General features: G+C 32.4%; 1 protein-coding gene across 3 annotated transcripts in view; it reads right to left on the reverse strand.

The window, feature by feature from the left end:
• SPATA16 (spermatogenesis associated 16) overlaps positions 1–25357 on the reverse strand; it is a 223248-nt gene that overhangs the window by 148732 nt on the left and 49159 nt on the right. For all 3 annotated transcript variants that reach the window (XM_015588523.2, XM_006910842.3, XM_015588522.2), the window contains one exon: positions 4782–4927. In XM_015588523.2, coding sequence (XP_015444009.1) covers positions 4782–4927 — 146 coding nt within the window. The remainder of the gene's footprint in view (positions 1–4781; positions 4928–25357) is intronic.

Below are 25357 nucleotides of genomic sequence, written 5' to 3' on the forward strand. Positions count from 1 at the left end.
TTGATTACATGTATGCTAGATTGATAGTTGCAGTCCCTGAGGACAGGTCACCGAAGCATTGGTTAATTTTTTTTAAAGCTTTTTTTCAATTCATTCTTCATATTGGTTAATTTCTGCTGATTTTTCTTCAGGTTAACTAACACTTTCATTAGCGTTCTCCAATCTGATATTAAGGTCAATCAGTACATTTTTTAATTTCAGATATTTTATTAATCTATGAGAAATCCTCATTAGATCTTTTCTATAGGTTTGTTTGTTTGTTAGATTCTCATCATCTTTTCACTTATTAGGACTATCTTTACCTCACAGTCCCTGAAGCTGTTTTTCACAGCTTTTTTATTACAAAATCTGGATATTCTTGGGGGCTGTTTCTATGGACTTTTTATTTTCTTAAGTACCAATCTCAATTTACAACTTCTTTGCATATGTAGTCATTTTTGATTTTATGCTGGACATTTTAGATGAAACTTTGTAGGAAATTGGATTATGACATTGTCTCTGTAAACTTGAATTTTTTTCCTATCAGGCAGTTGAATGATGAATATTCTTATTCTTGTCATGTTTTTAATCTATGCTAGGGAAGGTCTATTTAGGCTTTGAGCTTAATCCTAAAGTGTGGTCTTTTCTGAAGACATGGTTCTTACCCTTAAACCATGACTTTTCTGAGGTCTCCACTGAATGCCTCAGGTACTCACTGAGGTCTCTTATCACTGGTACTCTAGCATCTTCTATTACTGCTGGCCTTCCAGTATTTCTGTTTAGAACTTAGTCCCATAGCAGAAAATCTCTGCTACATGGAGTCTCACTCCTCGCATTGGCCAAGAACCTGCAGTAAATCCTCATGCAGACTTCTATCCTCAACTTCTGCACACAGCTATCTCTTCTTTGGCCACCTGCCCTATAAATTACAGTATTTTTTTTTTTTGTATCCTAGTATTCTAATCTCTGTATCCTTTGCTCAGAGAGACTGTAGTGTAACTTGATCTCCATCTCCCTGAATTAAGGTGGGAAAATAACCCCAACCAAAAGCTGAGAAAATCGTGGGGCTCATAATGTATATTTTCCTTCTCTCAAAGATCAAAGTCAGTCCTGCTGTGTCCATTGTCCGGTGCCTTAAAATGGTAGCCTCATATAGTCTGTCCAGTTTTTATAGTTGTTTACAGCAGGTAGGCAAGTCCATTACCTGTAACTCTTTCATGGCTGGAATAAAAAAAAACCCCATGGGTTTATATTTAATTTTCATAAAACCTTGTGAGATAGTATTTGTGAAGTAGGTACCATTATTATAATCAATTTTGTTGAGAATTAAACTCAGGGTAACTAATGAGTAGGGGAGTCAGAATTAGGACCTTGGTAGTCAGATTCCAGACTCTGTGCTCTGATTCAATATATTATGCTGCCTCTGTAATATGAAATTATGTTTATTTCCTTCATAGCATTTATCACACTCTCTTTTCATATATTTATTAATATTTACTTGCTTTTTAACTTTGCCTCTTCTACTATGTATAAATACATATATATACACACTTCTACTGTGTATAAATACATATATATACACATATATAATATATATACACGTATATAATATATACACACATATTATACACACGTATATATATTATATACACGCATATAATATATATACATGTATATATATATATACACGCATAATATATATACACATATATATCTACACACATATAATATATATATACACGTATATACATGTATATATATATCTCCTTTTTAAAACTGCCTTTCCACTGCCTAGCACAGACTTTTGGTAGGCATTCGATAAATATTTGTTGAATGAATAAAAAAAAGTAAATGCCACAATTATAAAATAATTTTCAAAATTGAATCTTTTCTACATATTTGATATTTTACACTTTATTTTGGCTGGCATCTGTGGCATCAAAATTCTGCAACAAAAACACAAAAATCTAAAGGTGAGAAATACGGGAAAAAGTGACATGTATCATTAGAATCTTTACAATTATGTACCTCAAGATATAGTTATATGATAAGAAAGAGTTACACCCTAATTTCTAATCTTGATAAGATAGCAGTAATTAGGAATCAGTTTTAGGATGTTCAAAACACCTACTGACAAACAATGGCATGCATCTGATGAAGTGAGCACAGAGTTGATGTATTTGGTGAATCTAGGCATTACTTTTGGTTGAAATAAAAGAAAAAAATGATATCCATGTTTGACACTTGGATATGTTATTAGAAAAAAATTTTTTTCTTGATAATTGTCTCTAGAGCCTTTGCATCACTTTTTCATATTTTAAATGGCAATACTCAGCTGATTATTTTCAAAATATATCTTTGTTGAACTTAAAACTATAGAGTTATGGTTCTCATACTCTTCTACGAGACAAAACAATATGCACTTATTTTTATCAGAAACACAACTATATGATAGTTTTAAGCTAATTTTTGTGTTAACAAAGCTCCTAAAGATATGCAGTAGGCTTCACATTTACATAAAATTAAAGAAAGGATGCTTCAGCAAATGCAAATAAATGCAAAAAAGGAATATTTTAGTCTTGATTCGTGATTACTACTAACCATCACAACGCGAAAATACAAAAGCAAAATTTTGCATTCAGAGTACAACTAATGGTTGTAAGATATTTATAGACTGAGTATCCTGATTAATTAATTAATTAATTAAGAAATATATTTATTGATTATATTTCAGGATCTGCTTTTAAATCTGAGATCTTTAAAAACATTTTAATATTAGAATCATATGCATTGACTTCTGCAGTTCTGCAATATGACAAGCACAGAAAAATGATTTATTTCACTTGGTGCATTATTAATTGTATGAATTGACTGTTTAACCTCTATTGATTTGCATTTCTTAATGTTCATTTTAGGAACAGAAGCAAAAATTATTTTACAATAGAAAAAAAGGATACAAAAGTTAATTCTAGCATAATAGGAAAGATCATTTTACTATTCACCATTATATATCCTCTCCCCAGTAATTTTCAAGGTCTTGAAAGAACATTCTCAGTTTTAAAACAAAAGTTTTTAAATCTAAATACTGACTTAATGAAGGTAACGCTTCGTCCTCAGGAATTGTAACATTTAGTTGTTTCTTATATTTGTATTTTAGTGGAATTTTTGATCCATGTTCATTATGTATTTTTATAAGAGTGAATAGAACTTTGACCTGATCATATCAATGGGAAACTTTTATTATTATAAGGGTTTTGAAAATTCATCAAACCATTTCTAATATCTAGGAGATATTTTTCTTAAAGTGTAGGCTATGTTGATCGTCCTTTTTATGTGTAGTGAAAGACATGGAGAAGGTGATATATAATTACTTTCAGAATTTCAATTTATTATTGTTTACATATGCCTAGACATTTTGAGGGCTAGTTCTGATTTAAAATATTTTCCCAATGTGCTCACGGGTCAATCAAGTGCCCAGAAATCCCAATACTTTGACATACCGAAATACGTGTTACATATCCAATATTGGTTCTTTCAAATGGAAATAGAATATAATTCTTGGACAGGCCACATGTCTCGATATTGGATTTGGAAACTATAGTTGCATAAAATGTTTCCAGAAAATACAGAGTTGAATTTTCTTTTGGTGTCAAAGAAAATCTGCCTTAGGTTCTGTCATTTATTTAAGCAGGAGAATTTCTTTCAAGCAGGTTATTTTGTGAATTTCAAAGTTATTTTGTTGTCTATTGGTCCTTGATGTCAAGCTTAATCCTATGAGCTAAAGCTCTTCCTTAGGGCTGTGAAGAATCTTGGGTAGGACTTTTTCATTCTTGTGAATGTGAGGTCGTAAGTGACTTTCACCATGTTGGCAGATCTGCTTACATAACAGGTCTTAGTATACCTGATAGTTATATTCCCCAGTGGTTATTTATTAGTATAACTGATAGTTATGTTCTCCAGTGGTTATTTAACAGGGCGAGAGTTTTGCTTTCATGTTTGTATACTTTTGCTATTTGTGTCCAAAAGAGGTATAGGATGTGTGATCAGAGAATAGACAAGACAAATGTTCTAGGTAAATTGCTCTAAGGCGGGAGGGATAGAGGCATCATAATTCTAACAAAAGAGTTATTTGAAAAGCATAGCATAATCACTTTATCTTTACTGTAGATTAAACTTATTATTACCCTGTAGATTAAACTGATTATTACCCATTAAGAAATAGACCATAAGAGAGGAATATTTTAATAGAAAAAAAAGATAGGCCTGAGTAACCCTGGGAATTTTTGGAAGTCACAAGATAATGTAACGATACAGAGTTCTGAAGAGGAATAAAAATAGGAAAAATAAATCTTTAAGGACATAGATAAAACGTGTTTCGTTCCTGTGGACAGCTCTCGCACCCTGCATGGCTTCCTTTAAGTCAGTTATGCTGTTACTAAATAAGCCATACACTTTTAAGTCTTATTAGCTCACGTTTCACAGAATTTCCTTCCACCATTCTCCATATTTTGTGCAATTTTGGAAATCCTCTCATCCTTTAATATCACCTCCCTTACTTACCTTTTCTCCCTTCTCTTTCCTGCAGTAATTTGCTACTACAGTTATCTGCGTTTTTATTTTGCCCTGAATTATGAAATAGTTGTTTATGTCTATATCTTTCATCAGGTATTGAGATGCCCTTTGTGTTTTTTGTTGTTGTTTTGTCTTTAAATTTAAATGGAAAAGAAATTGATACTATAAGTTTACATAATACCCTTTGTTTGCATAGATAGTACTTACTTGTAGTTATTATTTTGTTTTACCTGTGCGCATGATTTAAGGCAAGATCAGGTTTCCTCATCCGTAGATAGCATGTAACAAGCTTTGTCTCAATAAAACTTGCCACGCTTGCTATATCTTCAGCAGATGCTTCAAATGGTTTCCCCAGAGCTGCCCCTTTGCTGCAAAGCTTAAAAAAATACAGTACTTTAACTTTCCTAATAAACTTGGGATATAATTGATCTTTTAGATAAGCAAAACATATATATGCACACATTCTTTTTGCAAACTACAAGTAAAATATTAATATTTTGATTGTAAATTAAATAAATTGTTCCTGTTCACTATTATGTGACTATAATATAAAATAAGTAACACATTTTACTGTAAAATGCTTCCTGTAAAATATTTTTAAAGTATGATATATCTTAAAGGAATGCCATTTGCTGAGAATGTCTGTTTTAAAAATAAAGCACACGATAAGCAAAGATGTTAACAGAAAACCAGGTATAAATCATATTAAATACCAGTGCTTTTATGAAAACCCAGCTGAGCAATGATCTAGCACACTATCAAGTTTGATTTAATATAATAAGGGGTATCGGAAGTAAACTCCTAGGAGCCATTAACATCATCAGTGATTAATTTAAGTCTGAATCATATTCTCTAGGATGTTATTGAAAGAAAAGAAGTAAAAATTTATTAGAATTTATTGGCAGAGGCCACAGTATCTGAAAAACATGGCAAGAATGTGGAATTCTTAATAAAAATTCCAGGAATTCAATGGTTTCTGGGCACTATGGATAAACTATAGAAGAAGAAAATAATTATTTTGGAGAACCCCAAACATTAAGAAGTATCAATATAATGACAAAGGTAGATCAGTACTTTTTTTCCCCTCAGAATTTCCTACTGTTCCTTAGAATCAAGGCTGATGGGGAAGGAGAAACTCCATCTTCTGTTTAGTGATTTTATTTAGGATATCTGCATCTTTGCTCTTTTTTATTTCCATCTGTGTGTATACTGGGGGAAATTTTCTCACTAGAGATTATAATATCTGGAGTTAATATTTATTTGTATATATGTTAATATAAAATTTCTTGCATCCTAAATCCTGTTTGTTTAAATGATATAGTTTAAATTTTCTTTTATAGTTTAAGTCAGGATTGACTTGCCATTTACATTAACATTATTGTCAATTATTTTTTTAAAGTGCAGTTTGGCTGAGAATGGCTATATTTTGTTCTAAAATGTATTTCTATTACTTTTACCTTTATAAAACTAAAAAGAATTTAGAATCTAGATGTTTAACATCCCTAGTTATCTGATTCTATTATCTTTTGCTGATATCCTGTCAATTCTGAGAATTCATATTATTTTCTAAACACTTTTCAAATTTGATAGGTTAAAATGTTATTTCATCCATTCGATCAATAAATATTTATTGTTTACTACTAATTACCAGATAAAAATTACTGCTTTTACCTCTTAGTTTGCATTAGATAGGTCTTTTTCATAAATTTTGGCTATTTTGCTTTGTGTACATTCCTTTTTTCTATTCCTTGTCTATTTCCATTGACATGTTAATCCTTTTATTAATTATAAGAGCTCTTTAGCTATATAAGCTATTTTTCCTCTTCCTGTAACAACTACATATAGTTAATCAAATGTAAGGGTTTTCCTCCTCCAAATTATCCTTTAGAAATGGTTCAACTTTTAGTCATATTCTTTTAAGTACTCTCAAAGTACATATTATAAAACACTTTTCTCAATTATTTAAAAAAAGCATAGACTATTTGTGAAAGATACAACAGAAAAGACCTCAGTCACTGCTAACTTTGGATGCTTCATAAAGATTACGTGTTAATATTAGTAATAAAAGGGAAAAACGTTAACACTAATTTAATAACTCTTCCTGAAGTCTGACCTTACACATGTCAATCTGGTTGTAAACAGATCTTAAAATATAATTTAAGAAAGTATTGTAGTTTGAACATGGCAGCTTGAGACAGCATCTCCGCTTTTATACCAATGTGATCCCACAGGACCCAGAACTACCTAAACAGAAAGTTAAACAGAAAAAAAAAAAAGAAAAAGATTTTTAGATGGCATAGCTCTTTATAAAGCTCAAGTCAGTAGAAAAAATGACTAGAAATTGTGTAGTTTTGTTTGTTAGTATACCATAGTATTAAAATTCTAGACCTTTGTTAATTTTATCTTCTAAATGAACTCAGCATTTCTTTTCAAGTCTTAAACTCCCAAACCTCCTGGATTTATCACATAAAATTTTATAGGAAACAAAAAGAAACAAACAAGCACATTGTATATATTCTTTGCCTCTTCCTGTCTGTGTTCTTCCTTAATGTGATGAGGCAGACAAGCTTCCTTTCACAGACATACTTGTTGTAGAATGAATGTGTGGGGCATGTGGGGAGCAGTTGGGGAACAGCTTCCATGAGGACATTCAGATCCTACACAAGAAGAGGAAGCAGACCTTTGGATTTAATAATTTTAAAGGCTTTGTCTATGAACACGTAGTCAAAGGGAGGAATAAATGCTTATCTTCTAATGTCTATAACAGTCTCTACTTCTACAGGATTCAAGGCCAGAAAAGAAATAAAAATAATCAATTTTAACATACTAAAGAGAATACTTCATGAAACCAAATTATACGAGAGTAGTGAAAGACAAAGATAATTTTTCAATTCACATAAAAATGGAAAAGAAGTAACTTGCTGGGTAGGCTTTAAGTATATTTGTGGTGATCCTGGTTTATTAATCAAATATTGTAGATAGAGAACTTCCTTGATTTTATCAAAGATAGCTTTATTTGTTCTTGTACATCTTTGAAACAGGCTTTGCAATAAGGCAAACATTTATAAAATATATTTAATTTAAAGGTAGAATTATAGGTAAATGTAGAAAATCATTCCAGATATTTTGCTGAATTTTTAAATTTCTATGGAGACATTTGTAAAGAAGAAAAGTTAATTCTCCAGAAGATGAAGGATTTAATGTGATGTGAATTTGTTTGGATGCAAGAAGAGTGACTTTGTTCAAGTCATATTTATCTAAAACTATGAGCTAAGTCTTTGATGATATAAGTCATGGAGTTAAGAGAGTAGAAACTTTTAAGCTGCCTAATTAGTATAACAGTGAGAAGACTCTGAATTAAGAAAATATAATATTAGGTGTTAAATTTTTATTTCAAAATGAAGCTTAAAATATTTTTGAATGAGGCATGGACAAATTATAATATTTAAGGGAAAATGCAGTGAAAATTCTTATGGGTGTAGTTGTTGTTTTCATGAGAAGATATTAAATGAGATTTCAATAGTGTGTTAAAATCACAAGCTCAAATTTTAACAAGAAAATACATATTTTGTAAATATATTTGATAATTTCATGAAAGCCAGATAATACTTTATAAAATACTTTTTCTAAGATATCTCAAAGCTCTTTTAAGAAATAAATATCAAATCTATTTTCAGAAATTGTGGCACATAATCTTAAGTTTGTTTAAAAACACAGATAAAAATAACATATAGCTCACTAATAGCAGAAATAACCAATATGAAATATGTTCTGGATACCTTCCCTTTCTTAAAAATGCAACCAAACATTTTTCGATAATTAGAATCATTATTAGCAAGATTGATATTACTAATAGGTTCTCCCTTGTTAGAATATTGTATGGTGAGTGAGTGCCCATTATATTTCTTGAACATAAGTTTGAGTGATCCCTTAAGATCTAAGAGAGAACAAAAAATATTGAAACAAAAAATGTTGAAAAATATGCCATTATTTGAGTTATCAGGTATCAACAAATAAGGATCTATATCCTTATTTTATACTGTTTTTTGAAAATTACAAAAAAATCTAAAGATTGAGACTAAGTCTCCTATAACACTATCACCATGTATATTGCCATTAGTTTTTGCCATGTTTTTCCATATTTTTCATGTTTTTGTATCATAGTAAATTGTATATTGTATGTAAGTTTTGCATTTCTTTTTATATGCTCTACTTCTTTTTATATGTCTTCAAATAAAAATCTAAAATGTGAGGGGGCAGATGGGCTAAAAAAGGTCAAATATGTGGTGACAGAAAGAAAAATCTAACTGTGGGCAGTGAACACACAATGGAATATGTACACGCCTTACTGTTGAATTGTATATCTGAAACTTACTGGGTTTTGTTAATCAAGGTCACAATAAAACTTGTAATTAGAGAAAGAAAAAAAATCAGCCCATCTAGATCACTCTATAATGACACCCAGTCGAAAAGCACCCCCCAACACACAGAACTTCCAATTAATTCCTTATTGCTCCATTTTTAGGTATGCGCAGACAGTGAAGACACCAGACTTTTGAGGAACATTTTTTGCCTTCTTTTGTTTTAATCAAATTTAATGTATAATCTGAATAAAATAAAATGCACCTAAATAAAAAAAAAACACTAAAATGTTTTAAAATATACTTGTTACAATTATAGCTGAGTATTTCAATATCCTTCTCTCAGCAAATGATAGAATTACTAGAAAGAAAAGCAGCAAAGATATAGAAGATATGAACAATACAATCAACCAACAGAATGTAATTGACATATGTATATATATAAAATACTCCATCCAACAATAGCAGAATACATATTTTTCTCAAGTACTGATAAAAAAGTTACTGATATAAACCATATTCTGGACCATAAAATAAACCTCAACAAACTGAAAAATAACTGAAATCATTGTGCATATTCTCTTATAATAATGGAATCAAAACTCAACGGTAATAAAAACCTCAAAACACTCTATTTTGAAAATGGGCAAAAGACATGGATAGATATTTCACTGAAAAGGACATGCAGATGGAAAATAAGCACATAAAAAGATGTTCAACATGTTTATTGTTAGACACCATTAGTCATTAGAGAAATGCAAATTGAACTATGAGATATCATTACATCCTTATCAGAATGGATAAAATGAAAAATAGTGATAACACCAAAAGCTGAGAATGGTGAGGAATTGGATCAATCACACATTGCTCATAGAAATGTAAAATGGTAGAGCTAACTACCATTTAAGAAAACTGGCAGTTCCTTAAAAAATTAAACATGCCACTGCTGGTGGACTGCAAATTGGCATAGCCACTATGGAAAACAGTATGGAGGTTTCTCAAAAAACTAAGAATTGATCTACCATATGATCCAGCAGTCCCTCTACTGAGTATTTACCCCAAAGACTTAAAAAACCATATCCATAAAGATATTTGCTCACCAATGATCATAGCAGCATTATTCACAGTGGCCAACATGGAAGCAACCAAAGTGTCCTACAATAGATGATTGGCTAAAGAAACTGTGGTACATATATACAATGGACTATTACTCAGCCATAAGAAGAGATGAAATACAGCCATTTGCGACAACATGGATGGAACTCGAGATAATCATGCTAAGCGAAATAAGCCAGACAGAAAAAGTTGAAAAATCACATGATATCACTTATATGTGGGATATAAACCTAAAAGCAACAAATGAACAGGACAAACAAACAGAGACTCATGGACATGGACTATAGACTAGTGGTAACCAGAGGGTAGGAGGTGGGGGAGGAAGGGGGAGGTAGTCGAGGTAAAAGGGTCAAATATAGGGGGAGAGGGGAAGGGTGAAGTGGGTAAAGGGGATCAAATGTATGGTAGCTGAAGGAAACTGGACTTTGGGTGGTAAATACACAATAGAATATACAGATGTTAAATTATAATGTACACCTGAAAATTATATAATTGTATTAACCAATGTTACCCCAATAAACTTAACACACACACACACACACGCGCACACACACACACTCAACTAAACATGATTGTACTATACAACTCAACAATTGCACTCCTGGGCACTTATTCCAGAGAAGTGGAAACTTATGGTCATACACAAATCCCTATGTGCATGTTTATAGCAACTTAATGCATAATAGCCCCAAACTGGAAGCAGTCTAGATGTCCTTCAATGGGTGAATGATTAAACTGTGGTAAATTCATACTATGGGATACCACTCAGCAATAAGACGAACAAATGAGTAATACATGTAACAACTTAAAAGAATCTCTAGGAATTATGTTGAGTGAAAAAGCCAATCCAAAAAGATTACATACTTTATGATTACATGACAAATTACAGAGATAGAGAGAACCAATTAGTGATTGTGAGGGGTTAGGGATGTGATGGCTGTTGTGGTTACAAAAGGACATCAGGAAGGATACAGTACAGTTTAATCATGGTGGGTGGATACACAAATCTCCACATCATAAAATTAAACAGGATTAAATATACACACTGTACAAATAAATCTGGAGAAATGTTAAGATCGGTGGATTGTATCAATGTTAGTATTCTGGTGGCGATACCATGCTATAGTTTTACAAGATCTTACCATTGGGAGAAACTGTGTAAAAAGTACATGGGCTCTCCCTGCATTATTTCTTACAATTACATATGAATCTACAGTTATCTCAAATAAAGTTTAATGAAAAATGATCACACTAAGATTTAGATGTCTTTCCTTTTATTCCTCTCCCTTTTTTAAAAGCACAATTATAATCACCTTTAATTGAAGTTTTAGATGAGAAGATAAATCCTATCGAAGGAAAAATGTTTGTCATAGGTTTTTCCTGTCTAATTATAAACTGATTTCTATAACGGGAGCTAATAACTCATAATGAGGCTTGCTTCAAAGTTTTATTGAGAAGCCACTGTCAAAGGACACATCAGTCCCTTCACATTCTCATTATGTGGTCTCTTGTTTGAGCACATTTGCCATAAGACGAGGGTTGTGTTTAGTGATATACACAGAAGAAAATTGGTAAATCTTTTTGTATAATGACTTCTGTATAATTTATTTTTTTCTTAATCATCTTTCAGTTTGCTAGCACCCACTTCCAAGTAATTTTTTCAGGAGAGGTTCTTTTCAGAGCTTATGCATACTTGAGAATGTATTTTTGCTGACCTTATACATGTAAATGAACATGGCTGAGTATACATTTCTTGAGATGACAATTTCTTTGTAAATATGTAGTTCTCCATTTATATTCTTTTATTTAGCATGTAAAAACATAACTTTTTGATGAAATCATACATAATTTAAAAGAACTTCCTTTGACGAAATTTCTTCCTTTTCTCTAACATATAGTATTTTTCCTATCTTCTTATTATTTAAGTTATTACCATGAATCCCGATGTGTTCTATATTCATCTATTTTGCCTGGAAAGAGGTTAAGTTTTTTGTTTCTCTTGTGTTTCTATACTCAGACTTTTTTTTTTTTTATGCTTAGAAGTTTTCTCCGGTTACACATTAGATTACTGGTCCCATTCCAACTGCCATGTTTTCTTTCTTAAAAAAGTAATTCTTAAGTTGCATATTCCATCTCTATTTTTTAGGTTTTCTGACTTGATTTTTTTTTTACCTCTGCATTCTTGGAGAGTATCTCAAGATCATCTGCTGCATCATCGACTTTATTTTCCCCATTGGTTACTCTATTTTTTATAAAAGCAATGCTAGTGCTACTAAATGCAAACATTCAAATAGTCAAATATATTACAAGCAATGTTCTAAGTGTTCTATATCTGTTACCTCATTTAATAATCAAAATATGAAGCACTATTTTTATATCCATTGTCTTAGTTCAGAACTGCTATAACAAAGTACTGTAGACTGGATGGCTTAAAAAGCAAATTTTTCTTTCTCACAGTTCTGGAAGCTAAGAAGTTCAAGATCAGGGTGCCAGTATAGTCAAATTCTGAGGGCCTTCTTTCAGGTCGCCAACTGCCAACTTCTCATTGTAATCTCACATGGCAGGAAGAGAGTGAAAGAGCTCACTGGCGTTCCTCGTTAAGGGAACTAATTCCATTCATGAGGGCTCCACCCTCGTGACCTCCCAAAAGCCCACCTCCAAATACCATTGCATTGGGGATTAGGCTTCAACATACGAATTTTGAGGGGATACAAACATTTAGTCCACAGCATTCTTTTTATAGAGGAAGCTGAAGTTCAGAGAATCTTCTCAGACCACAGAATTAGTAATTGGGATTTATACCTAGATGTCTGACCCTAAAGTCTTTAATCACTACATTAGTGCTACAAAATGTCATTTAACAAACTACTGATCCATGATGAGATAAGCACAAAAATAGAGAGTAAGCATTTAGAAACTTTTAAGAATTCAATAGAGAAATATTATGTCTGTTGAAGCTCAGGATAAAAATTAGCTTTTGTAATTTTGTCTTATTTTTAATTTATTTTTCTCTAATAATTCTTTTCTACTATATTTAACAAAGTATCAGTCCACAACAGATTAGGACAAAAACAAAACAGGTTCTTCACCACCGGTAGTGAAAAGAACTCTACTAAACTGTTAGAAATTTAGGTAATTAAGAAATCATAAGAAAGAAAAAATATTCACGACTCTATTATTAAAAAATAACCACTGTTAGATTTTGGCGTGAATATGTCTACCTATCCATAGCTAGCTAGTTATCATCTATCTCTTTTTCCTTCCATTTACAAAAATTATATTATTCATTATCCATATTATTAAGTAAACTGATTATTTATTTCTTTGAATATATTATAGACATTTTCATGTTAAATATAGATGTATACTATTTTAAAATAACTGCATAATTTTACTAGATCCTCATTTAATGTTTTTCCTGGTGAGAAATTTCTCTAGCGACATTGAAAGTTCTCAATGTCGTAAATAATGTACATAGAATAGCCTTATACATACATCCTTGCCCACACATTTGATCATTTCCAAATCATTATATTCTATCTGCTATAATGTATTCTTATGTTTATATTTGCCAAGTCAGGAGTACATAATTCAAAAAATTATTTTAGAATAGACATCATTTAAGTGCTCTCCAGAAAAGCTTTACAGTTTTACCAACAAATTATTTAAGTTCTTGTTTCTCTACACCCTCATCCATACTAGGTACTAGCAATGTTTAATTAATTTATTTATCAGATGGGCTCTACCTCACATGTTTATTGGCCATGTATATGTGTAAGTTTGTTCGTGCATTTTGATCATTTCTAAACTAGGCTTTTTAAAATAAATCAATTTTTATTGATTTATTTTCATTTAGTAAATACATATTTAAATTTTTTCCCAAATATGTAATTTATTTTGAGTTATGAATGAAGCCAAATATATACTACATTTTGGTATCAGGCTTATGCTAGCTTTGTAAAACAAATTGGAAAGGTTCCCATCCTTTTCAATGCTTTGGAACATTTTGAAATAGTTGAAAAAAATTTGAGTCTAGCTTCTTTCACCTCTTTTTTTTTTTTTTGATTGTTGTCCTGTTTGGTTTTCAGTGTTTTCCACAGTTTTGTTAATTTATATTTTCCTAGAAAATTATCAGTTTCACTCATATTTTTAAATTTTGTCATTACAGTGGAGAACATTATATTATTAGAAAATTTTAACTTTCTGTGTACTAGTGGTATCATTCCCTTTCTCACTGTCAGTACCACGTAGTTTTTTTATTGTTTATCTCTTAACTAGAATTTCCAGTTTGATTATTTTGCTTTTCTCTATAAATAGCAAATTCTTAGATCGACTTTTAATTCTCCCATTATGCTTTCTAATTCACTAATTTTTTGTTTTTAATGCTGGCCTTGTTTTTTTTTTGTCCTTTGCTTTCCTTAGTTTTTTTTTTTTTCTCTTGTAGTTCTGTTACTAATATCTTCAGTTGAATACTTAGCTCATTTATTTTAGTTTTCTTACATATGTTTGTTGTATGCATATATAACAAATATATATGTTCTGTGTTTTACTCAGAAAAAAATTCATAGCTTTTATTTCCATCTCTTTTGCCAAAAGCTATTTAAGAAAGTATGGACTTCCTATTATTCTTTAAAACTTTATCACCTGCTTTCCTTAGTTACTTGTGAGACTATTTTTAGCATATTCGTTAGTCATGTATATTTCATCAGTTACAGATTTTTTTGCTCAGATCTTTCAACATTTGTCTTCTATTTTTTACTATTTTACTTGTTAATTTCTGAGAGCTCAGTCATGGAAACCTGATGTTTTGGCATGTTCTGCATTTCTTTCTCCATCATACAGAATTGAACTACTCAAGAGAGCTGCCTTTATCTGATGTGGTAGACTTTTTCTAAGTATGGATGTTATGATAGTAGAAACAGTGTTGAGGGACACTTCTTCACTACAGGGGACAGATTTCTGAGAATGAAGCCAATAGGAATGAACGTAGCCAAATATGGAAAAGCTAGAAAACTTAACACTTTATGAAGACGTTCATTTAAATTAAAATATAAAAAATTTAAAAATAATTTTTGAAAAGATTTTAAAATGAGAAAATAAAAAGGCAACATTCTTTTGTTTATTTGTTTTTTATTTATTTTTTTTGTAAAGTGAGATTAGGGAATTGGAAGAAATAAAATTATAAAACAATTAAAAATTAAATTGCAGAATAAATTTTAAACTAGAAGCAATAAGTAAAGAACAGGTAAGTAATAAAATTAAATAAAAAAATTGGAGGACAATCTCTAAAAATGAAAGGTATTGAAGACTCTATTACTAATAATTTTTTTATAATTTCTAAGACACTTTCATGTATATAATTACATTTAACTTCTTGCTATCTCCATGAAGCAGATAAAACAATTTGCCCCATTTATTAGGTATTAAAACCTATGCTTATAAAAGTCTAATAATTTGCATGTTAGTAGCAGAGGCTAGAACTAATTTTTTTTTTAATGAAAAGTTCTTTCCTACATCAGATTCATTGTCCTAAATTATTCTTTGCATTACAATTTTATTTTAAATCTTAGTACCTAGCACCTCTGTTAAACCTTTAGTAGACCTCCTTACAATTTACAATGATTTTTTTTTTTTTTTTTTGGAAAATATGGTTTATGGATTCCACTTGAGTTTAATGCTTTCTTTTTTTCACTATATATGATCTTTTCAAAGACCCATCTTTGCGTTAAGAGACTGGTGTACGTGATGTGTTTGCTAGCAATTAGGTTGCTGTTTTCTTCCTGGCCCTCTCCTTGAATCTCACCTCATTGTTGTTATGCCTTACATATAAAACTTTTTTTGACAGGAGAATTGGAAAGGAAAAATACCAAACCCAAACAAACAAATTTTAACCTCCAGAATTCACTGCTCTTTCTTTTACCACCTCTTCAACTTCATGTCTCAAGGCGAAATAAATCACTGCTTGTCAATTTCCATTTCCCAAATGTTAAAGGGATTATATATAAAAAGAGAGGTACTGGTAGTGGAATTATGGGATGAAATAGCACCAAGAGCTCCAGAAATGAGTCTTTAAACAAAGTTGGGGGCTGCTGCATTCTAGTTTTTCTGAATTGGGTATGCAATAAATATAGGTAATCTAATATTTTTATCACCTGTTCTTCCTTGGAGATTTGGTTTTTGGAAATTCCACCTGGTGTTTGGCAGATCTTTGCAGTTATTCTACTTTTTAGAAATTTCTTCATGTGAGTTAATGCACATGATGGTATGAGAATTAGACACAACAGCCAGCCACCATCCTAACCAATACGTATTTCAATGGGATCTTTAAAATTCCTTTTTAGATACCATACTAAATGTTCAGACTGCAAGGGTCTCTTAATTAGTAGTTTTCAATTTCAATAAATATCTTTTTATATTCCCTTAACAGAATGGAAAGAAACTCTACTCTGTAGAATAACACCCATTGATTTTAAGTTTTCTATCATCTTGTTGCATGAAAGAGGAATGTATCAGAGAGCTCATCACTTATAACTTTCTACATGGTGCCACACAGATCTACTAAAGTGTCTCTGTGGGAGAGACAGAGTATGTGAGGCTAAGAGATGCAGAGAATTATGTTCACACATCGGTAGACTTAAAAGTACCATCAGGGTTTCAGAAGCAATGCTTTTCAGCCAAGTAGGCCATGATGTGACCTCTATTAAATTTATGGGAATTGGAAAAATGAGGTTACTCCCTGGGTGACAAGCTGTTGAATGACACTAAAAAGTAATTAATCACTCCTACTCCTATTTGTTAAAATAGCTGTGCTTCATTTTTTCTTTCTTTCTTTCTTTTTTTTTCCCCAAGTAGCCTTCAAATAGAGGTGTGGCCACAGTGGGTTCATTCCACTGTGTTTCACCTTGATATGACCAGCCAGTAATTTGCTTAAGCTCTGAAGCATGTAGATAATACACATTAACCTTCAGTTTTTTTTCCAGCATACCCCTAAACTCCAGCTATCTGATGTGTAAAGCAGATTAGAAATGTGGCAGGAGTGAGATGAATTAATACAATAAATCTTTCTTCTTGTCCCTGCATTTCAGCTCATAAAGGTAGTGATTTTAAAATAAAGATAATGGTAATAGCATGCTTATTTTAAAGTAGTTATTTGTATTATAAAGTAAATGTATTATTATGTACAAACTTAGCTCTTGTACAATAATTATAATAGGCTAGCATTTATTAACTGCTGACTATGTGTTTGGCATTGTGCTCAGTCCTTAATATATAGGATCCCACTAGATAGTATTCTTTATAGATGCTATCTTATTAAATAATATTATTTACTATTCTCAGATATGGAAATTGAGTTTAAGAGAGCGTATTAACTTATCAAACAGTAAGTTTTAGAGCTAAGATTCAAAACCAGATCTGCTGTCTCATCATCATCTTGATCTTATGTTCTAGATAGTGTGCTCCTCAGCTGGCCATTAAAATTAGTCATAGTCAAATTCTATAAGAACCAAGTTAAATCTCAGCAGCTATCATTAACACTGGTTTCTTATTTATGATTACTTTATTCATATTTATATACTCGGTGAACTGTGTGTGTGTGTGTCTGTCTGTGTATATATATATATGTGTATATATATATATCACTGGACTATCATTAAGGAAATAGGAAATAGTAGGATAGGTAGGATAGGCAGGAAAAGAGGTCAACATTTATCGAGCAACAAGGTAAGGCAGTTTTACCTACATTAACCACTTAATTACTACAATCACACATTTTATACATAGTTGACTAATTTAAGAAGCAGAGGAGCCTAGAACATGTAGAAATGGAGAGAAGGACTAGACAGTGCATATGGATGAGAAAAAGAACAGATGGTGGAGGCGCTACAGGGAGAAAGAGAGCATAGTTCTTGTGAAGCTCACAGGGGTCCTTGTGATGAAGATCTTGGCTGGGAGCACTGAGCAGCTTGGTGGGCCAATGCTTGTCAGCTAGAACTACCAATTCCCTAGGCAGGGGGGTTTCTGGTCCATTTCTTCACTCCCTTCGCTAAATAGCAGTAAAATTAAAATTAATATTTTGGAGAATTTGCTAATAATTCTCCAAATTCTGTGGAATTTTGTGGGATCCTTGGTCTTAATATATAAGCTACAATTTTTTTTTCTTTTCCAATTTATATTCATGTTAATTAAATGATTTTTATAGCCTCATTTTCTCTAAGTGGAAAAAGCTGAGATGCCCAGGATGGTATGTTTTCTTTAGAAATGTTGAGATAATAATACAAGTGAGAGATCAAAAAGTTACTTTTGACAGGACATAGTTTTCAAGAACTTAAGAATTAAGGGAATTAAAAAACTCAATAATTCACAAATTCATCGCCCTATGGTACATCTCTTGATTTCACTCTCATGTTCTCCTTCAGTCATCGTGGACATTCATAGCAGTATTAATTATTTTGGAGCAAACTCCTATGGAGCAGTACATAAGTCAGCAATTGCCATGAAAACGCTGCAAAATAAACTACCCCTAAACTCATTGGTATACATCAATATGCAAATATTTCTTATTCATGTATCTGCATGTTGGCTAAGGTTGGCCAATGTAGGTTATTATGTTCAGCTAGGCTTGGGTCAAAGATGATAGTTAACGCCAGTTTAACTAGGACTTGTAACAGCAGCTGAGATGTGTTTTTCTCATAGAAAAATCAGTAATAAAAAAAGGTAAGACAACTGGGCAAACACATTTAAAGCCTTGCTCATTTCGGGTCCACTAACATCTGATTGGTGAAAGCAAGTCACATGGTGAAGCCCAATGTCAAGGGCTGAGACCATGGCCAGGGTGAGGATGTATAATAAATGATATGATTGGGTGGAGATAGGAGTAAAGAATTGGGACCAATAACTTACTACAAGCAAAAAAACAGGTCTATCTCTCTAAGAATTTCTTTTTCCAAATTTCTCATCCACATATCCTCCTGTGAAGGTGTGCATTGTGAGTTATGACACAAGATAAATGCCTAGGTCTCTACAGCTACTGTCTTTCCTTTTAGTACCACAGGTTTTTCAGGATAGAGACAATTCTGAAATTGTTCTACGGGATATTAAGAAGCCATATCATAAAATTTCTCAGATCAGATGAACTTGTGATATACCTGACCGCAGGACTATTAAAACTACGTAACGTACGCATATTGCAAATATCTAAAAGGGAGATATAGCATATAATATTTCACAAACTTCTCTGACCATAGAATCCCATTCCCATACAAATTCTTTTTTTAAAGAACATCTTGAGGGCCTAGAGTTTTGTGGAATTCATTTTGTGAAATGCTGTCCTAAGGCAGCTTCCATCTTTCTCACTTAGTTCAAATGGGGCTGACATCTGGTTAATACCCCAAGTTTGAGATAACTGTTTCTAAAAAGAATTTGAGGAGAGAAAGAAGCAAGATTCTCACATCTGATCACAAGGCAATATAATTTTATTACTGATATGAGTTGATGTACTCTTTCAATCTATATAGTACCATGTTACTTTTGAGTTGGTTGAATCCAGGTATGTGTCACTGTCTTTTAAAAGTTCCCCTTTTAAACATTTCAGAGATGTTTAATGTGCATATTTAAAATACACAAGAAGTTAATGTTTGCAGATGCCAAGAGATTTCTTTTTCTATTCCCAGAAAGAATGGAGTTCTGGGGTCATTTAACCCTTACTCTTATATCAGGTATAAAATTCTGGTTAGTATAAATGTTTTTAAATTAGCAATACCAATGGATATTTTCCTTCTCAGAATATATGTTTAAATTAACACCTTGATGTTATGCTATGAAGAATAACACCTTTTAAAAAATAAATACTCATGAGGCTGGGATAGTTATAGCTTAGTAGAAATATTTTTTACACCTGAAATTTTTATGAAATGTTATAAATCTGAAAAAAAATCATTTTAAACAGCTGAGATGTTATAGCCACTCAGGGATAATAAAAGATTTAAAGAATATGTTATATGATGTAGATGGGAACAATACATTAGTCAATATTGTGGCTTTTTAAAAGTTTGCTCTTAAAAATAGGGTAAAGGGAAATTATTCAATAATCTTTCAAGTACAATATCAGTGTGTTTTTTGCATAATCTGGTCTTATCAATATATCTCAACATTCAAAGAAATATTATGTGGTGTAGGATGTTCTGGAAGCAGTGAATTCCAAGCCTTCAACATAGCAGGGCAGCGCATAGTCCCAATTATAAAAGGCAGCAAACTTTTCAGAACCTTTAAAGAGAGTTTCTGAAGTACAGCTGAATAGTTAATTCTGTACTGCTAAAAATGTTTGAATGGGGATTTGGAATTTATAAAACACTTCTATGCATGATCTTATTTGCTCTTCACTAAAGCTCAGAGGCAGGTCAGACAGGCACTGACTCCCATTTTCTGGGTAATAAAACTGAGATTCAGAGAGATTGTGTGACATGTCCAAGGTCACGCAGTTCATAAATAGCAGAGGAAGTAACTAAAAATAATTCTTCTGATTTCAAAGTCAATACTTTCTCCATATTTTTGTACGTTTATTTCTGAAACATTTTGTTCACACGGTTTATTTTCTGATTCTAAATATATAGTTCATATTATAAATTAGATCTCTCTCACTCTCGCTCGCTCTCATGAGTTTAATTGAAAAATGGTAGAAGGGATGAGAGAGTTTTTTTAAAGTATTATTTTCCAATTTAAATATTTTAGGAGAAAAGAGGCATAAAAGCAATGATAAGAGGATCTGAATTCCTGAAAGAGACTTTAAAGCAATATTTATGGATCTATGCAGAGAAAAATAAGTTTTTATAGTACATGCAAGTCATTTCCCCATACAAGGATGAAACTTTATTTAAAGCACAGTCATTGAAGTTTTAATGTTAAAGCAGGCATGCTGTTTCCTAGAGCTGGTGGTGAGACATAACAGAAAGGAGTACTTCTGCTAGAAAACTAATCAGGATTTTAAGAGACGTGAGAACAGGTGATAACTTACTTTGATGGCTCTCAGTCCAAGCGCACAAGAAGAGAACGATTACTTTCTCTCTCATCAACTAATACTCTCATATCAGAGTCTCCTAAAGGCTCTGTGAAAATGTTTTCTATTTCCGGAAGAAAGAGAAAGATTTACCCAGACAAATAGAAAGTGAGTTTCTATACTGACCTTGCTTAGGAAATACAGATTTAACACGAAGACATCACTTCCCATCTCCTGTTTGTCTATATGCTGCTAATAATGGTAGCCTCTAGGAGAAAATGTATGAAGGAAAAAATATTTCTACCTCAATATTCAGCTATTCATATGGGAGAGGAGAAAACTCATGAGGAAATGTAATAATTAGAACACTTCTATAGTAAATTATACTATAATGTAACTTATATTTGTTAATATTTCTTATTACTATAAGAAATATCAATTACTTATTGAATATTTACGTATGCCATGAATTGTGCTAAGTCCTTTGTTTCTATTACCATGTGAGATAAGTGCTAATATTATTTTTACTTTATAGATGATAAGACTTAGGCAGTTTAAATGACTTTCTCAAGGTCACAAAGCTATTGGAAACAGCTAAGCTTTCATTCAGACTCACATAGCTCACAGCTCAGGAGATATTCTCTCAACCATTGCAATTTTAAATACTCTGGTATTTAAGTAATGGCTACTAAAGTACTGGTACTATGGTACTGGCTCCCAGACAGGAAATGTATAAATCTTTTTATAAGAATCTATCCCTTATCAGCTATGGCTGTTGGTTCACAAATTGGCTCCCATACACAAAGGGCAAAGAGAAACCTGAGAAGGAGACTGACCCCTCTAGATTGGGAGGTGGCAAGTTTAACAAGCAAGGGAACTTACATATGAGGTTTGCCCTAAGTGACTGCAAGATGAGTAGATCTCCAGTCCACTCGCCTCCCCCCACCCCACCTGCCTGCCAGAATCTTAAAAAAAGTTTATATATAGGCTTTAACAGGGTTCGGTCATATATTCAGTCCAAATACTTTGAACAACACATTAATTTATCAAGGCTGCATCTTGAAACAACTCCGGCTGTAGGAACAGCTGGCATAATGTACCTTCCAAGAGCAGGGAAGGGGCTGAGGAGCCTCTGATTCCCTGGTTCCAGCTCCCAGGTCAACTGGTGGTCATGTCTTCTCAATGACCTCTTCCAATAAGGCAAAGGTAAAAAAAAAACAAGTGTATTGAGAAACAAAAAGAGTTAAAAGTATCATATTTTTGGGATGGGGAATTCCTTGGATAAAAACATACTAGCTGGTTAAAATATAGTTGAGGACTAAAACAACTAGAAACATGCATTAATTCTGATGTTATTTGCTGCCACCTCATATTTATTGTGAACAGTACCTGAGTGATTCTATGTAAATCATTTCAACACTGAAAATAATATTCAAAGTAGCACAGATGCCTGATGACCAGAAAAGATAGGTGATATTAAGTATCTGCTTTCACTCATCACTTCCTAACTGTCAGATTTTCACATTATCTTAGTCTCTTTTTACTGCCAAGAAGTGATATCAGAACAAGCCAGATGAATTGCTTTTCCCTTGATTAGTATTGCAGACCTCCCTTCAGGCTCTTTGTGAGCCCTGATGCCATGTCACTTTCCATAAACACCCAATGAGCAGCTGCGGACTTTTTCCATTGCCCAGCCTTTATGGCTGTCCTCCACACTAGAAGGAAATGGGTCTGCAGATGGGTAGAAGAAAATTTTCATGCCATTATTTTCCATCCATTATGGTTATACTAATTACAAGAACTTGGAAAAGTTTTCAGTACAAATCCATTTTGTAATTCTTGCCTGTATGTGATACCTAAAAATGTCTATAGTTAATATCACCCTGAAAATGTTTTAGTTTGTTAAAGAATTTCTCTAGGTGCCCAAGTTTATAAAGTTACTGTCTGAAATATGATACTGTCAAAGGATTGACAGTGAGTTGATATAGATAGTTGATATAGTTCAGGTGCAATTCTCTATATTTCTTGTGGGCTTGACAAGTCACAAATATCTTATATGCAGTCCTCATTATGACTTGAAATCACTCCTAGTTTCAAGGAGTGCATTGTTGACAATATTATGTTGAACATAAATAAGTAAAACCATATCCATGATGAGGTCCTCTTTTAAAATACACTAAAAAAATTGAATTAATAAAACAAAACAATCTGCAATCCCCTTCCAAAAACAAAATCCCATGATCACTCCTAAAATAACATATTTTTTCCTTTATAGAGGATTACAAAAATTGCATTTCTAATTTTTTAATGCATTAGGGAAGAAAAATCAGTGATATTATTATATCTTTTCCATGTGAATTTACTCTATCTCCTCTTTATTAGACTTTAATCTGCCAACTTTATCTTTTATTTAACTTTAAATAAAAATCTTTAATTACTTAGTACTGAGTCAACTAAAATAATCAGTATACACTTATCAACCAGTTAGTACATAGCAAAGCTATCATTCTCAATAACACAAAAATGTAAATCAAAATCACTCTCATTTTCTTCATTAACATACTCCTAGTCAATGAGATAATTTTTCTACGCAGTGCATGAGTAGCAAAATGTTATCAATTTCCTTCACAAAATTATTCCTGAAATCCAATTTTATTGGTTCTTAGTTTTTGAAAATGTGAGAGTATTAGTGAGAGTATATGTAAAGGAAAACAAACCTGTTAGGATTAGAGATGATATGGGGTGGCCAGATTTAGAAAATAAAAATACATCACACGCTGTAAAAATTGATTTTTATATAAACAATAAATAGTTGTTTAATATAATTATGTCTATGTATTACTTATACTATACCATACATAGCACATAGACCATACTACACCACACCATACCACGCTATTTCATACCCTAAAAAATCAACAGATGTTAATCATTGTTCAATCATGGGATTATTTGCAATTCTAGTTTTCTTCCTTTTAATAACCCAGTTAGTGTGTGGGCTTGTTCATGAATGATTTTCTAGAACAGAAGTCTGGGAGGAGACAGAACATAGGTCTTGAATTTTGGCACTGCCCTAAGTTAGAGATTTCCTAGACCCAGAACAGAACTCTTTTTATCAGAATCCACTGAAGTACCCTTCAGAAGGGAAGAGTCAAAAGAAAGTGGAGGAATTTCTCAGAGGACCAAGTAGTTAGAGACCAGGTAAAGAGGAGAGAGAGAGAGAAAGCAGGCAAGCAAATCGCAGAGCTGAATAAAGTGCTCTCCTTCAAAAAGGAGAAACCAAGGAGGGTCTTTTGATGTTGACACTCCAAAATGCTAGATGAAACCATCTCAATGCCCTTCACTTGTCATTTGATTATTCTTTCTGAGATGTAAAGCTGTGGGTATAATGGGGATGGAAAAGAAAGGAGGAATGAGGGTGCTGAGAAGGGAGGTCTCATGGAGACATTTGGGGAAGCCACTGTGGAGAATTTTATTTTAGGAAGTAGTATCTTAGATTTCACTTTCATTGTCAAAATTATACTTGATGGATAATGGAAGAATCAGTTTTAGACAATTTCTGATCCTGCCAAGGCTTTGAATTTGAGTGAACAGGGCACCACTAGACAAATTCTGAATAGAATCCCTGATTTATGAACTTATAAAATGGCACTGCAGGGAGGATCAAGAGCACACGTCTTAAAGTCCTGCCTTCTAGTTAATGTAGGAGAGTTGCTTGATGTCCAAAAAATTATCACAGGTCCCAAATTGTTGAGGAGAAAAGACATATATCTTATATAAGCTAGGAATGAGATATTTTCTCTGAAAACATACTGTGGGAATAGGAAGCATCCCGTTCTCAAATGTTCTACTGTAAAATCTTAGAAGGTGCCAGAGAACATCAAAACTGCTGTTTCATTAAGATGTCTTACCTTTCCATGAGTCATTGTTTAATAACAGTCTTTTGCTAAATGTCGAATATCAAAATATCAAAATCTTATCTGGGAATTTCTAGTTTAGAAATATGAGGGAGATAGAGAGGGAGGGGTAGCGGGGAGGGAGGGAGGGAGAGAGAATGAGAAAGAGAGAATGAGAAAGAGAGAGAGGAAGAGAGAGCATGAGAGAGAGAGAGAGAGAGAGAGAGAGAGAATATGAATCTGCAAACACAGTAGCTAAGAGATGCCTGGCAGTGACCAGGCAAAACAACTTTAAAATAGACTTGTATTCTTACTCATATTAAAAATGCGATGTGACTTGTTTATATTTGATTATCTGCTTGTTCCTTATAGCCAGCCAAGACCAGAACCTCTACTACCATTCTCTTCCTTTGCCAAGTTCCTGATTATGTGTTTAGGCT

This window comes from Pteropus alecto, unplaced genomic scaffold (genome assembly GCF_000325575.1).
Source record: "Pteropus alecto unplaced genomic scaffold, ASM32557v1 scaffold33, whole genome shotgun sequence".
Classification (NCBI taxonomy): Eukaryota; Metazoa; Chordata; class Mammalia; order Chiroptera; family Pteropodidae; genus Pteropus; species Pteropus alecto.